The sequence below is a fragment of the Carassius gibelio genome, chromosome A25, assembly GCF_023724105.1.
Source record: "Carassius gibelio isolate Cgi1373 ecotype wild population from Czech Republic chromosome A25, carGib1.2-hapl.c, whole genome shotgun sequence".
Lineage (NCBI taxonomy): Eukaryota > Metazoa > Chordata > Actinopteri > Cypriniformes > Cyprinidae > Carassius > Carassius gibelio.
This window is the reverse complement of record NC_068395.1, coordinates 7,155,109-7,168,183: the sequence shown is the minus strand read 5'-3', so window position 1 is coordinate 7,168,183 and position 13,075 is coordinate 7,155,109. Positions and strand designations below refer to the sequence as shown.

At 35.1% G+C, this 13,075-nt stretch overlaps 1 protein-coding gene across 4 annotated transcripts in view; it reads right to left on the bottom strand.

Annotated features, from left to right (window-relative positions):
* LOC127947299 (liprin-beta-2) overlaps positions 1 to 13,075 on the bottom strand; it is a 38,814-nt gene that overhangs the window by 1,833 nt on the left and 23,906 nt on the right. The window contains exons 9-27 of one of the 4 annotated variants that reach the window (XM_052544306.1): positions 11,756 to 11,817; positions 11,556 to 11,631; positions 11,347 to 11,459; positions 10,525 to 10,589; positions 10,237 to 10,311; positions 9,501 to 9,561; positions 9,246 to 9,281; positions 8,744 to 8,885; positions 7,186 to 7,324; positions 6,848 to 6,970; positions 6,628 to 6,772; positions 6,095 to 6,206; positions 5,555 to 5,643; positions 5,346 to 5,468; positions 5,118 to 5,243; positions 4,763 to 4,951; positions 3,681 to 3,863; positions 2,502 to 2,567; positions 425 to 655 (exon numbers count right to left, since the gene is read on the bottom strand). In XM_052544306.1, coding sequence (XP_052400266.1) covers positions 545 to 655; positions 2,502 to 2,567; positions 3,681 to 3,863; positions 4,763 to 4,951; positions 5,118 to 5,243; positions 5,346 to 5,468; positions 5,555 to 5,643; positions 6,095 to 6,206; positions 6,628 to 6,772; positions 6,848 to 6,970; positions 7,186 to 7,324; positions 8,744 to 8,885; positions 9,246 to 9,281; positions 9,501 to 9,561; positions 10,237 to 10,311; positions 10,525 to 10,589; positions 11,347 to 11,459; positions 11,556 to 11,631; positions 11,756 to 11,817 — 2,036 coding nt within the window. In that variant the 3' untranslated portion in view covers positions 425 to 544. Of the gene's footprint in view, positions 1 to 424; positions 1,270 to 2,501; positions 2,568 to 3,039; positions 3,864 to 4,762; positions 4,952 to 5,117; positions 5,244 to 5,345; positions 5,469 to 5,554; positions 5,644 to 6,094; positions 6,207 to 6,627; positions 6,773 to 6,847; positions 6,971 to 7,185; positions 7,325 to 8,743; positions 8,886 to 9,245; positions 9,282 to 9,500; positions 9,562 to 10,236; positions 10,312 to 10,524; positions 10,590 to 11,346; positions 11,460 to 11,555; positions 11,632 to 11,755; positions 11,818 to 13,075 lie in introns of those variants that run through there. The other 3 variants (XR_008151268.1, XM_052544308.1, XM_052544309.1) reach the window with 3 other exon arrangements.

Below are 13,075 nucleotides of genomic sequence, written 5' to 3'. Positions count from 1 at the left end.
ATTATTAATTTTACTTAATTCATTTTTTTCAGAAATGTATATTTTTATTCAGTAAGGATGCAAATTGATTTAAAGGGACTTTGTAATGTTTGAATGTTTTAAACTGAATAGTTTTACACTGTCAATAAATACAAAAAAAGCAATTCAACAAGAATGCATAAATCAATAAAAAGTGATAGAAATTTAAATAAATTGTTTCTATTAATCAGATAATCCTGACAAAAAAATATTACCATGATTTCCCCCAAAATAGCTAACTGTTTTTACCTTAATAATAATAATCGCCATTATTAATAATTGAGCAGCAGTGTTAGTGGACAATAACTGAACTGCAAACCAATATGTTAGAATTAATTCTGAAGGATCATGTGACACTGAAGACTGGAGTAAAAACTAATTTTTCACAATATTGTAACCATATTAAAAAAAAAGTTAACTGTAAAATAGACTTCTTTCAAATAAAATAATTATTAATATTGTTTAAAATAAAATAGCTGACATCTTTAACATGACAGTTTGCCACAAATAAAATAGCTGTCAATGGTCACTGACATGTAAAATGTTGCAAGGTAAAATAACTCACCAATATTATTCTTTCTTTGGTATTGGTTGAGAGTGAACCTGTGGTCTGAGTTTTCTTCTCCTCTTTGGAGTCCTGTTAAGATAAGTATGCTCATTTAAAGCTCAACATATATGAATAAGGACCTCTTAAAGTTTGTCACAGTGTTTGTCGGTTGGATTATGGGACACATTGGACACTGGACAAGTCTTCATACACAAATTAAAGCCCCCTACTACAACAAACCCCTTTTAACTCTTGGGATGGATTTAACAGAGGTATATCAAGCAATGCAGTTAGCATGCAGTTCAACTGGCTATACGAATACTTTAAGAAAAACACAATGGTTGAGGTAGATGATTTTATCTATTGACAGAAAGGCTTTGCGAAAAGTGCTGTCTGCGTATTACACAATCATTTTTTTGTTTGCTCTTTAACTCCGATCTGATTGTCATACAGTACATCATAACCTCATAACGCCTCCAAAATAATTAGTAACACAATAACAAAAATAGTAGAGCTGTGTTCTTGAGCTGAATTATGTAGGATTGTGTTACACAGTTCAGGTCCTGAAGCTTTGAGGGTGAGGTGGGTTAGGTTGAGGTACACTCTCAGCAGGACGGTGGAGTTAATGTGACCCAGGCCGATCACACTATGGCGGTCTGGCTGCGTCTCATTCCTCTCAGCAACTCGTCTTGGCTGAGTAAGTACTATAAGTGAAAGGAAGTGAGGGTGTCAGGATAAGTGTGAAGCTCTGCAGAAGTTAAACCTAGTTAAGCAGTTCAACCTGAACTTTTCAGTAACAGATGTGTGACACTACAAAAACAATAAAATAAGAATTTTAAGCAATGGCAATATTGCAGTTTTAAGATGTGATTTTTATTTGGCCATTAAGTGTAACATGGACCTTTTTAACAATTCTGGTGTTTTCAAAAGCAAAACTTTTTTTTTTAAGCTATTGTTATATTGGTGCATATAAATATAATTTTGCCTTAAAGGGGTCATATGATGTTACAAGCTCTTGGTGCATGAAGAAGATATGTAAAGTTGCAAAGACTAAAGTCTCAAATACAAAGAGATATTCTTTATTAAAGTTAAGACTTTGCCACGCTCCCCTGAAACGGTTCATTCATGTCTACGTCACTATGTGGAAATATTTGCGTAATGCCGCCCAAATGTTTACGCAAAGAAAGTCCGCGTGGTTTCAGTAACCACAGTTAGTGTTGAAGCAGATATGTCAGGGAGATGCTGTGTGTATCTAGGAGAAAGCAAAAGCACTTTATTTGGCCTTACGAAAGTAGATGCATTTAGGAATTTTTAGATTACTTAGAACAAAACAGCAACATATTTTATGGACGACTGTTTTGTTAACCTAGGAGAGGAGGTCATTCTGACTTTGCTATGACAATCTGGTGTTTCTGAATCAGCTACTTTAAGTATGTTTTGTTATTAGTTTTAAGTATTTGCTATTGAATGTTTAAATGCAGAGTTTTGCGCAGTGCGTGAGAGAGAGAGAGAGAGCATTGCGTTAGCAAGCGCAAGGTTGGGGGTTCAAATCCACTTTAGGAGAAAATTGATAGCTTGAATGCAATGTAAGTTGCTTTGGATAAAAGGGTCTGCTAAATGCATAAATTTAATAAATACTATAAGTAGTGTCAGTTAGAGAAATATATGTAAACTATTATTATATAAATGTATATACGTATATATATATATATATATATATATATATATATATATATATATAGGTTATTTTTCATTTGAAACTACAGCAATATTCACATTGCTTAATTATATCGTTTTTATTTTTAAATTTATTGTATAATTTTATATATACTGTATATTTAAGTTACCAAAATATTAGAATAATAATTTATTAATAGGCACTGTAGAGTAAAAACAACAACAACAAAAAAAAAAAAACAGTAAGTTATCTACTTACTGTGAGGTTGTTAATTCCCCTTGAAAAGGCCTCGACCTGCATCCCTGATTCTTTAGTGTGCAACATCTGAAAAACCAAGATATCCATCAAATATATTGATGTAAATAATGTACGTTCACATTTATCTTTTGGTCATAGTTAGGAAAAATAATTTTATTAATAGAAGGAATTTTTTAGCAGAAGAAATGGGTGATAATGAAGTGCAGATATTGTAAATGGAGAGGAATCTACCTGCACAAGTGCATGAAAGTCCTTTCCCAGCATGCACTTCTCCACATTGTGAAAATGGGTGTTTGTTGATGGCCAGATGCATGGATGAATGCAGGTTAATGCTTAATGTTTGCAACATTGCAACAGTTGCAAACATTTTTCAGAGTTTGTTATTAAACATTTGTTGCAAGAATTTATTTCTTAAACCATTTACAGCCAAAAAACATAGTTCCACCCCCCCCCCCCCACAAAGGACAATGACAATGGAGTGGGGGGGGGGGGGGGGTTAGCTTCTCTGTGTGTACAAAAACAACAACAACAAAACATATTACTGGGATTGAGGAAGTTTATTGATTATGACAATATTTTAGGTTCTATATCGTTACACCATCTTCAACTATAAAAATACTTGTGCATTTTATTGTATAAAAATAGCCTCATGATTATTTAAAAATGTGCTGCTGAACATTTAATAGAAGTCTATGTTTTTTTTTGTTTTTAAATCACAAATATACCATTAAATTAATCCCTAAAATATGCAAATATTGCACAAAATTGTACAAACTGTCTTTTAAAACAGCACAAAGTAGATGTCAGGTTACAAAAATGGAATACTTTAATAAATCTCAGAATACACTTGTTTTTTTTTTTTTTTTACGATTCACAAAAAAATTATCAAATAGCTGTCCATCACAGGAAAAATGGCACTATTCTGAGAAAACTGTTCTGTTAAACCCTGCTGCCTTTGTGAGATGATGTCATTTACATAACTTAACCCTTGGGTTCAGGTCTTCCTGCGGTGTCCATACTGCTGTCTTGTGTCCGTCAATGAGGGATGTTGCGATGTTATAAAATGGCACCTGTGTGGTTGTGAGGTTGTCATGGGTTTTGTGGGATATGGGTGGAGGGTTATTGGCTGCAAGCTCAGCGGTGATGGCTAGCAGAGCATCAGATCTGTAGATCTCCCACCTGCTCCCGTCTCGGTGGGTCCCTGTCAAAGGTGGGGCTCAGACCCCTGATGCCGCTGTAGGGTCGGTTGGCCCCATTGAGCAGGGCCTGGGGTGGTGAAGCGTCCAGAGGGCAGATGTAGTCAGTGGAGTCCTCAGCACGCTTCTTACGGTGGCCAAAACTGGAGAAACCTATTTTACGTGGCTGTGGAACCACAAGTGAAGAATAAAACACAAAAGCATGATTAATGCATCATCTAATGCTTACTTAAAGTTAATATTGAAAACACTTAGTCATTTAGGATTTTCAATTTCCTAAAGATTTAACAGCATTATTAAATTATATTTTTCATACTGTATATTATAATGGCCAAATTCACTTTTAGTTCGATTTAGTTTTTAGTGTTTTTTTTGTATTTTAGTTTTTTATTAAGACAAAACAGAATTTTTATTTTTTACATCTGACACCATTTTATCATCATCACTTCTAGTACTACAAGCATTAATAATAATAATAATAAATCAGAATATTTCCACAAAATTAAATTAACTTTTCATTATTATTGAAAAGAATTAAAATAAATATTAAAATAATTAGAATAAATAATTAATTGTGTTTGATACTGGTACTAATTAAAATTAATGAACTGAATTGGGCTGGATTATCAGAAACTGCCTGCGAATTATCAAATTATCCTAAATCGGATTGTGACAAAAGACCAAATCTAGAACCTCCAGATTCAGTTTCAATTTTTTTGATAAAATAATAGAAAAATGAAAAGAGAATTTTTAATGCTGTTTGTTAGAAATAATAATTTTGTATCTGCAGAAGTAGTGCATTTTAAACACACACTTTCTATTAAAATTAATGGCTCAACTGCCTAAATGATGACAGAAATGTTTCATCTAAAGCTTCATTGTGCTTAGTTAGTGTGCTCAGCACATTTGGTCTAGATGCACATTTGCTGCATCAGCTGAGATTAATCCGGAACCGGGCGGCTGAAGCATTTGTCCGTTTGTCAGGGCTTCCAACTTCATTCAGTTGCAGGGATGAAGGCATTTCTAAATATTTGGTCAGCAAATGTCAAATCTGCGATTTCTCACCCGGACTTTAGCAGTGGTTGTTAGCGGCGTGTATCCTGATGATTCCAGATACTCTTGTTTCTCCTGCTGAGCCTGAGAGCCCACCAGCATGTTGAAATTAGTGGCCAGATGCCTCCTCAGCAGAGTCTTCTGAGGGGGGATGTTCAGGAGCATCGCAAGTGTGTCCGAGTTAAAACGAGGTTCCAAGATCTGTGTAAAAGAAAGATCTGCAGTTACTATGGTGTTCGGAGTAGTTTTTGGTGGGCTGCTATGCATTTGCTAGGGTGGTCTGGATGGCTGTTTCCTGGTTGTGAAAAGAGCCCATGGGAATTAATTTAGGAGTTGCAGGAGAACGTGTTAGATGCGAGTTACTCACTATGAGTCCTCCATGCACTCCGCTGCCTCTCAGGTTGGGAGCGTATTCTGCCAGGTCAGCTGATCTGAGCCACTCCATCACACGGTGATTGGACCACTGAACAACCTCAGAAGGCGATGTCTTATTCTGTCAGACAACATGAATACGCATATCAATAATGAGCAATATCAGTCCTGGAAGTATAGAGCTGGATTGCCCTCTCTTTGTTTCTGTTCATTTCATCCACACCTCATCTCCAGGTCTTCTTTTGAGGCAGCTGGGGTTGAACTTGTTAACATGTAAGACGTGGATAGCACACTTGATGCTAAGATGATGCAGCTGACTGGTGACTTTCAGAAACAGCAGATCGTTCTGAACATAAAACCAAATTATAAATACTGATCACATATGATATATTAGTTAATTCCAGGGCACTATAGGAAGTTAAAGATATTTACCACTGTCAAGTACTGCAGCATTCTACCGTCCACACGTCCTTCGCTAAACTGGTCTTTGTACTGTGGTAAACCAATATCATCCAGCCACCCTGTGTAGAAATAACAGTTTCTTTATATAGAGTGTAACTACATTTTGTTTTCCTTTTACTTACATTATTTAAAATATATATATATATGTAAGGAGAACTTGGAGTGTCCCTTAAAGTGAAGTAATTCCTTATAAAAAAAACAAAAACAAAGCAAATATAACTTTTTTTTAATTGACAAATAAATATACAAATTTAAACGTTTAATTTGTTTTAAAATGTAGTTAATAAAAAGCCCTTCATAAACGCAATTGAAATGTCCCAAAAATTCATTTGAAAATATTTATTTGTTTACATTGTTTTAATTAATATTTTGGACTGATTAATTGTATTTTTACAGCACTGGTCCTCCATGTGTGCACAAACAAAACTGTGAAAAAAATGTTTATCAGTAATGCAGAATGATGAAAATTGTTGGCGTTTGTCTCATAAGAGTGGTTTCATGGGTACATACGCGTGACCCAGATGTGGTCCAGTTCAGAGGATTTCTCTGTGATTCTGGTGCTGAAGGAGCGCAGAGCCAGCTGGAGCTTCTTCCTGTGAAGTGGATGTTTAATGCCCAGCTCCTACATGTGAAAAAAACAGAAATCAAACTGGTTGCGACAGCATATTGTTTCTGTGGTAACGGAGTTATCAATATCAAGAAATGAAAACAAATATTTTGAAATGTTCAATTAAATGTGAGAACTGTTCACATTCACTAAAAACCAAAGCTGAACATTCATTTGAGTGGATTTGATGGCAGAACAAATTAGTAAGTCATGCAGCATTACAGACACGGAACAGAGGTTAAAGTCACTCTGGCAGGTAGAACCAAACCAGGATTTGAGTGGCACCACTGCCACCTGAAGCAAGAGATATAGCCAAATCATTTCATAGAGTTGAATGACAAAATCAGATTGTTGATGTAAGCCACAGGTCTGAATTTGTTAATTTTTTTTTTAGCCCATAGTCTTGTGCTAAAATCTTGTATGAAGTTTCGCCCACCTTCTCAATGTCCTGCGAGGAGAGTAAAGTCTGACCGCTGGTGACCCACTGTCTGGCCATATTCACGTACTGAACCAGACCAAACTCCTCCATCCATGCACACACCTGATCACAAGACCATTTTGAGAAGGGGATGTTCCTGTCACTGCAGAACACATGTAGAATATTAGAAACATGAATAACGGTGCTCGTTTATGTATATTGCATGGTGCTGAGATACCGTGCTGAGGCATTGGTGCTCAGGCAGGTGAGTCGAGGGCCGGCCGTGGCCCTGAAACCCCCTCGCTTGAAGTCAGAATCAGATTCGTCTGCAGGAAGACCACCTGACTGTGTTCTCCTGATCCTAAGAACCAGAGCAAAAAAAGGTGTGGCCATAAGGGCACAAAAAAAAAAAATATAGCCAATAATATCACAAGCCACTTTTCATGATACAATCCAATCCCGAAGAGTAAAATTAAAACTTGTGATTTCCATATTTCACACAATATCACTAAAAAAAACATAACGCTTTTTTTGGAAAGCTGTCTTTAACCAATTAAAAAACCCTCAAATACTTACTTTCCCCACAGTTTTTTACGAATGCCTTTCTGGTTCTTCTTGTGCTCTGGTGAAACGGGAGACTGCTGACCTGATTCTAGTCCAGACGACATGGGTGAAAGGTCAGACAAGGTCGAATCATCCGTCTTCTCTGCCTTTCCTGTGAACAGGAAGCAATCCACTTATTCAGTTTTGTGTTTCTGCATATTTAGTGGTTCACTATTGGACTGAACATGCATTATTCCTTCTTTAGTAGTGGTCTAATGGTTAGAAAATTGGACTTGAAATCCGAAGGTGTCGGGTTTGAGTCTCAGATCCGGCAGGAATTGTCAGTGGGGGGATACCATGACTGAGGGGAGACCCTTGAGCAAGGCATTGAACCCCCAAATGCTCCCCAGGTGCCGCAGCAATATGGCTGCCCACTGCTCCGGGTGTGTGATCACTACTGTGTGTGTGCACTTGGATGGGTTAAATGCAGAGTACTTTTCTAGTTTTCAGCACCAGACTTCTGAAGTCTATATGAAACCCAAATGGATTTTTCCTTATTCCTTATAACCATATAAAGTACATTATATTTGCATCACATCAAGTACAAACTCAAAGTCTAATCTCTGAGATGAGAGAGATTGACAGAGAAAGAGAAAAATAAACTCCCCTGCTTTCAGCTTTAAAAAGTCAGGATAGGAGAGCTTAGGTTTAATCCAATATGACACAGCAAGAGTGTGCTCTGTGGTCGCATGCAAATGTGAGATTGAGAGGACAATACCTAAAGCTGGAGCACTGGCGCTTCGGCAGTGATCTTCGCACCGAGTGAGAGAGGAGAAACGCATGCGGAGACAGTTGCACAGCCCAAGAGATGGATTAGTCAGAGAGAAAGAGTAACGAAAAGATAAACAGAAGATCATGCAAAGACACTGCAGCGTTAAAAAAAGCTGAATAAGATGCTTAAAAAGCTGCTATAGTCAAAAAGCTTAGGAGGACAAAAGTATTCAGAAAATGGAAGAGCAAACAAGCACAATCACATCAGCTGAGGTTATAAAGTGTTAATAAAGTCAAAGGTTGTATGATAAAAACGTAGCCTGTGTCTGAAAGCTAAAAATGCAGTCAGTATACAGAAACATCCTGTCTATTATGCCTACAAGAAATACATTCACAAATGTCATTTTTCTATTTGTATTTTTATTTTAATATTTAAGATTATATATTAAATATTTAACTTAATGAAATGGTTCACCCAAAAATGTTAATTTGCTGAAAATGTACTATTCAATCCTATGTACTATTAGTCCATACAAGATCCAAGTTTGTTTCTTCATCGTTATTTATTATTATTATTTTTTTCTTTATCAAATTTGGAGAAAATTAGGATTACATCACTTTGCCTCTGCAGTGAATGGGTGCCGTGAGAATGAGTTTCTGGGTGAACTGTTACTTTAAATTTATGGCAAGAAATCAACATCGTACACACCAAATGCATGGTTCTCTCAAAAGCTCACTTAAATTTTGTTTTCAGACACAGCCCAGGTTAACAAATAATTTCAACACAAAGAATTGTGGGTGCTGCGAGACAATTGCTTACTCAGGTTGAATTCGCTGCCTTCACTTTCATCAGGAGACAGTTGCAGTGGGGAAGACGGCTGCAGTCTCACTCCATTCTGCTCTGGACGACTAAACTTGCCCGGAAGCGTCTGATATTTGTTATTTTCAGATTTATATCGGTTCTATGGAAGAAATGAATTCATCTTAGTGATTAAATATGTTGAATTTTTCATATTGCTATTAATTAAACTAATAAATTAACCATAAAACTGCATTATTACAAACAGCTTTAGAATTTAATTAAACATATAACATGAATACTGTAAATGAACAAATAAATGTAATTTTGAACAACAAGAACAAACACTGTAATATCAGTTGTAAGCGTTTTCTTAATAAGCATTTCTGTTCGAATAAGCCAGGCAAACAAATAGACGTGCATACGTTATGTTAACTAATGCATGTGCATACAGCAAAGGCTATTGTTGTGGTTCTGGTGTTGTGTTAGCGTTAGTTTATTGGTTTATGTTAGCTAATAGTACCTCTAAAACAGCCTCTACTGGTTGGCCCACTACATGCTTAAGAAAAAACACACAAACATACACTCAGAGTCACACTGTTAGTTGAAACATACAGAATTAAAGCACTATTGTTCATGTTAATCTAGCATTAAAGAGATCTGAGTTTAGTTGAGACATTAAGCATAAAAAAGGCATTTTGTTAATTATATGAGTTAGTTGGCCACAAGAAGCAGAATAGTCATATTTATTTATACAAAATGATTCTGGTTTTTGTACCATCTGTAAACTTCCACTTTGGAGTTCTTCTAAGCTGGTGGACAGCATCCGTGGTATTGACCTGAAAATAAAACCATGAACGATTATATTAAATATTTATAAGCTTTGCTTACATTATTGCAGAATAAGTGCATCTTGTTTGTTCATGTTACGTCACAGACTAACAAATGTAAACTGGAAGCATTTTCTCATGGTTAAAACAATAGATGGATGTAATGTTGCTATTTGATTTCCAATGCAAATTAAGCAACAAAATTAGAATTTTTTTAATTCACTTTAAATTTGCAATCTGAGAATAACATTGTTCCTGTCAAATTTAAATTACATTTTTTGCTAAAATAAATAAAATAAAAGACAAAACTCCATTATTAAATTGAAAAAGAAAATATGAAAAAAATGACATACATTTTTACAAATTTCTTGCACCGTTAACACATTTTTCAATTGAATTTTCTCTCTTTCACATTGTACAAAAAAGTTAGCAAAATTATTTTCTATTTGCACATATACTGCAAAAATGATTATTTCTGCTAAATGTATCTAGTAATTGATTGTTGTGATTTTATTTTACATGCAGAGGAATATTGAAAATATCTAAATATCAAAGGAAATGCTCCAGCCATAGCTACATCGATAAGTAACAGCGTGTGTGGTGTGTGGCAAAAACATCACAAGAACAAGGCCACTGCTACTTCAGAGCCCCTTTTAAACCAGCGCAAACACACACTCCACTTGCCATTGTCTGCTGTAAAAGCCCAAGTGGCCAATGGATACCATCGAGGTCTCCATAGAGGGCAGAATACTGCGAAAGCTGGGCCAGAGAAGGATAGAACGGGATGGAGTGCAAGAAAGACAAGAGTTGACAAAATCACATTAGCTTTGGTTAATAATTAGGACAGTGAGTTTGCAACTAAATGGTCCTTTTCCCAAAGAGGCCTCCTGATCCAAATTGCCTTTAAGAACAGCGTCCCACTGAGACTCTGCTATAATCAATGTTCTGTTATTAATACAACCTCTCACTCACCTGGAGTCCAGCTCCCTCTGGAAACATGTAGACACCAGGAGTGGCGACGGGTCTCGGGAAGACATCTGTGGAGAGTTAAATAAGTAGAACTTAAAACCTAACCAAAGTTGAATAGAACTATGTAGACACACAATCTATGCCTTTTAGCATTTTAGGGGTTTCCCCTGAAGTCCACTTATAGTGTTAGTCAAGATTTCTTGCACACAATCATTTTCACACAAACACTGACAATTTCAAATTAAGGATTTTTGTTTTTGAAAGAAATTCAAATTCACTTTTATTCGGCAGTTATGCACTAAACTGTTAAAAAGTAACATTAAAATATTTAAAGTGTTACAAAATATTTCAAATAAATTCTGTTTTTTTTTTTTTTTTTTTTTTAATGGAAAAAATGCATTATAGTTTCCACAAAGATATTAAGCAGCACAAATGACTTCTGTGACTGAAGACTGGAGCAATGGCTGCTTTTAATTCAGATTTGCCTCACAGGAATAGATTAAATATACATATATATTTTTTTTTATCATTTACGTATTTTTAATAAACACATCCATTGTGAGCATAAGAGACTACCTTAAAAAAAACATGAAACAAATCCAAACCCCAAAGTATAAATAGTAGTGCATATAGACTTCTATATATACATTGTTATTGGCGTGTAAAACAACCCACTCTGTTAATGTGTTTATGGTTGCAACATTCTGATGACTTCTGAATGACCTGTTTCTCCATAAATGGTCTGGTTGTGCTATTAAAGAACTCAAAAAAGCAAGATCATGCAGTTTTTCTCTGAAATGACCCATCTGGAACCTTGAACAGTACCTGTAGCTCCGGTCTGACAATGTCAGAGTATGCTTTATGCGTCAGGGTTTTTATTTTTCGAGTGCCATTAAGATCCTCCTCACTGCTGCCAGACAGCAACATATTGTTGGTCACTGAAGAGTCACAGAACCACATTCAAGGCTCAAATTCATTTAGCAATGGACACTAAAACATTAAAATAGTAAAATTAAGTTTTACTCAAAATGTACCTTGAGAAAGGGCTAAGCTGTCCTTTAATTTTCTGTACTGGACCAACAGAAGATTGAGTTCCTCTATGTGTCGATCCTTCATAAACAAAATATAGTTGATGTTTAGTCTATATACAAACCTCTAAACCTGGTACAACATGCATGCTGCTTTCTGCACATTTTGGACCTGTTAAATGCAAAGTGCACAGATGCTGACTTACCTTTTCATTATTGGCAGCTATTAGCATCTCCATTCCAGTTTTTAACCTCTGCAGCTCTTGATCTGGAACATAAAGAGCAAAACTCAATTAATATGTGCACCATTACATCACTATGGCAGTGTTGGGGAAGCTAGTTTAAATTATAAGTAGCATTAGAGTTTCAATGTAGTTAAACTACAAGATTCGCTGATATTCAGTTATATACACTAATCTACATGCAAAAAGAAACTTCATTAGATGATTTTTATTTTTAGATATATATATAATCTAAATTATATCATTCAGAATTTAATCCGAAACGTATATTTCTGACACAAAAAAATGGGAGTTTTGAACAAATTAACACAGATTAGGCTGACAGCATCAAATCTGAATGTTTAAATTTACACTAAATACAACTAGAATACACACTGATTTAAATGAACATCGACATGCAGAGTAGATTTAATGAAATATTATGCAGTATTTGAAAAACCTTTAGGACAACTTGATTGACTAGGAAGAATTAGACTTTGATTTGAAAGAATGAATGAACTGCAGTTAAGCTAAATAAAATGTTGCTGCTTTTAGTAACTCATCCAACACTGTGTTGTGGGGATACACTTCATTTACAAAACACACTAAGAGAAGATGTTGAGGTAAACCAGGCCTCCAGGGCAAAAAAAAAAAAAGAAAGTATCTGTGGCTGACCACCTCAGCTAAATTAAGTGAACATGCTACCATGTTTGAAAAACCAGCATGACATCCTTAAACTAGAATGACCTAGTATTTCTAGAAAGGAAACCTGCCTTCACAGCACCACACAAATCAAAGTCAACTATAATTTATAACAAAATGGTGCCATTGTACTTTTTTTTATTAATTAATAACTTTTATTTTATTATTAATATTTTCTAATTACTGTGCAATATATTTAACATGACAATTTCAACATCAGGATTACAAATAAAATTAAATGTATAATATATTTTTTCATATTTTTAAACATATTTGATATATTTCACCTATTAGATTTGTAAACTTTATACTGCATAATTTATTCTTAATATTGATTTCTAATTATGTATTATATTTAACTCCACATATAATAAGGTTTACACATATAATTAAAGTTTGTACACACTGTGTAATACTTTACAGTCAATAAAAAACACCCACCATTGGGCTGTTAATAATGCACAAATAATGAGATTAACTGCTAATATGTGCTAATATGAAGTTCAGCGACATACAAAACATAGAAGCTGTGAGCAGTTGAGTCATCCTTTCTTTTGCTTTCTTGGAACTGGCCCTGGTGCTATATTAACGAGTTTTAGCTCA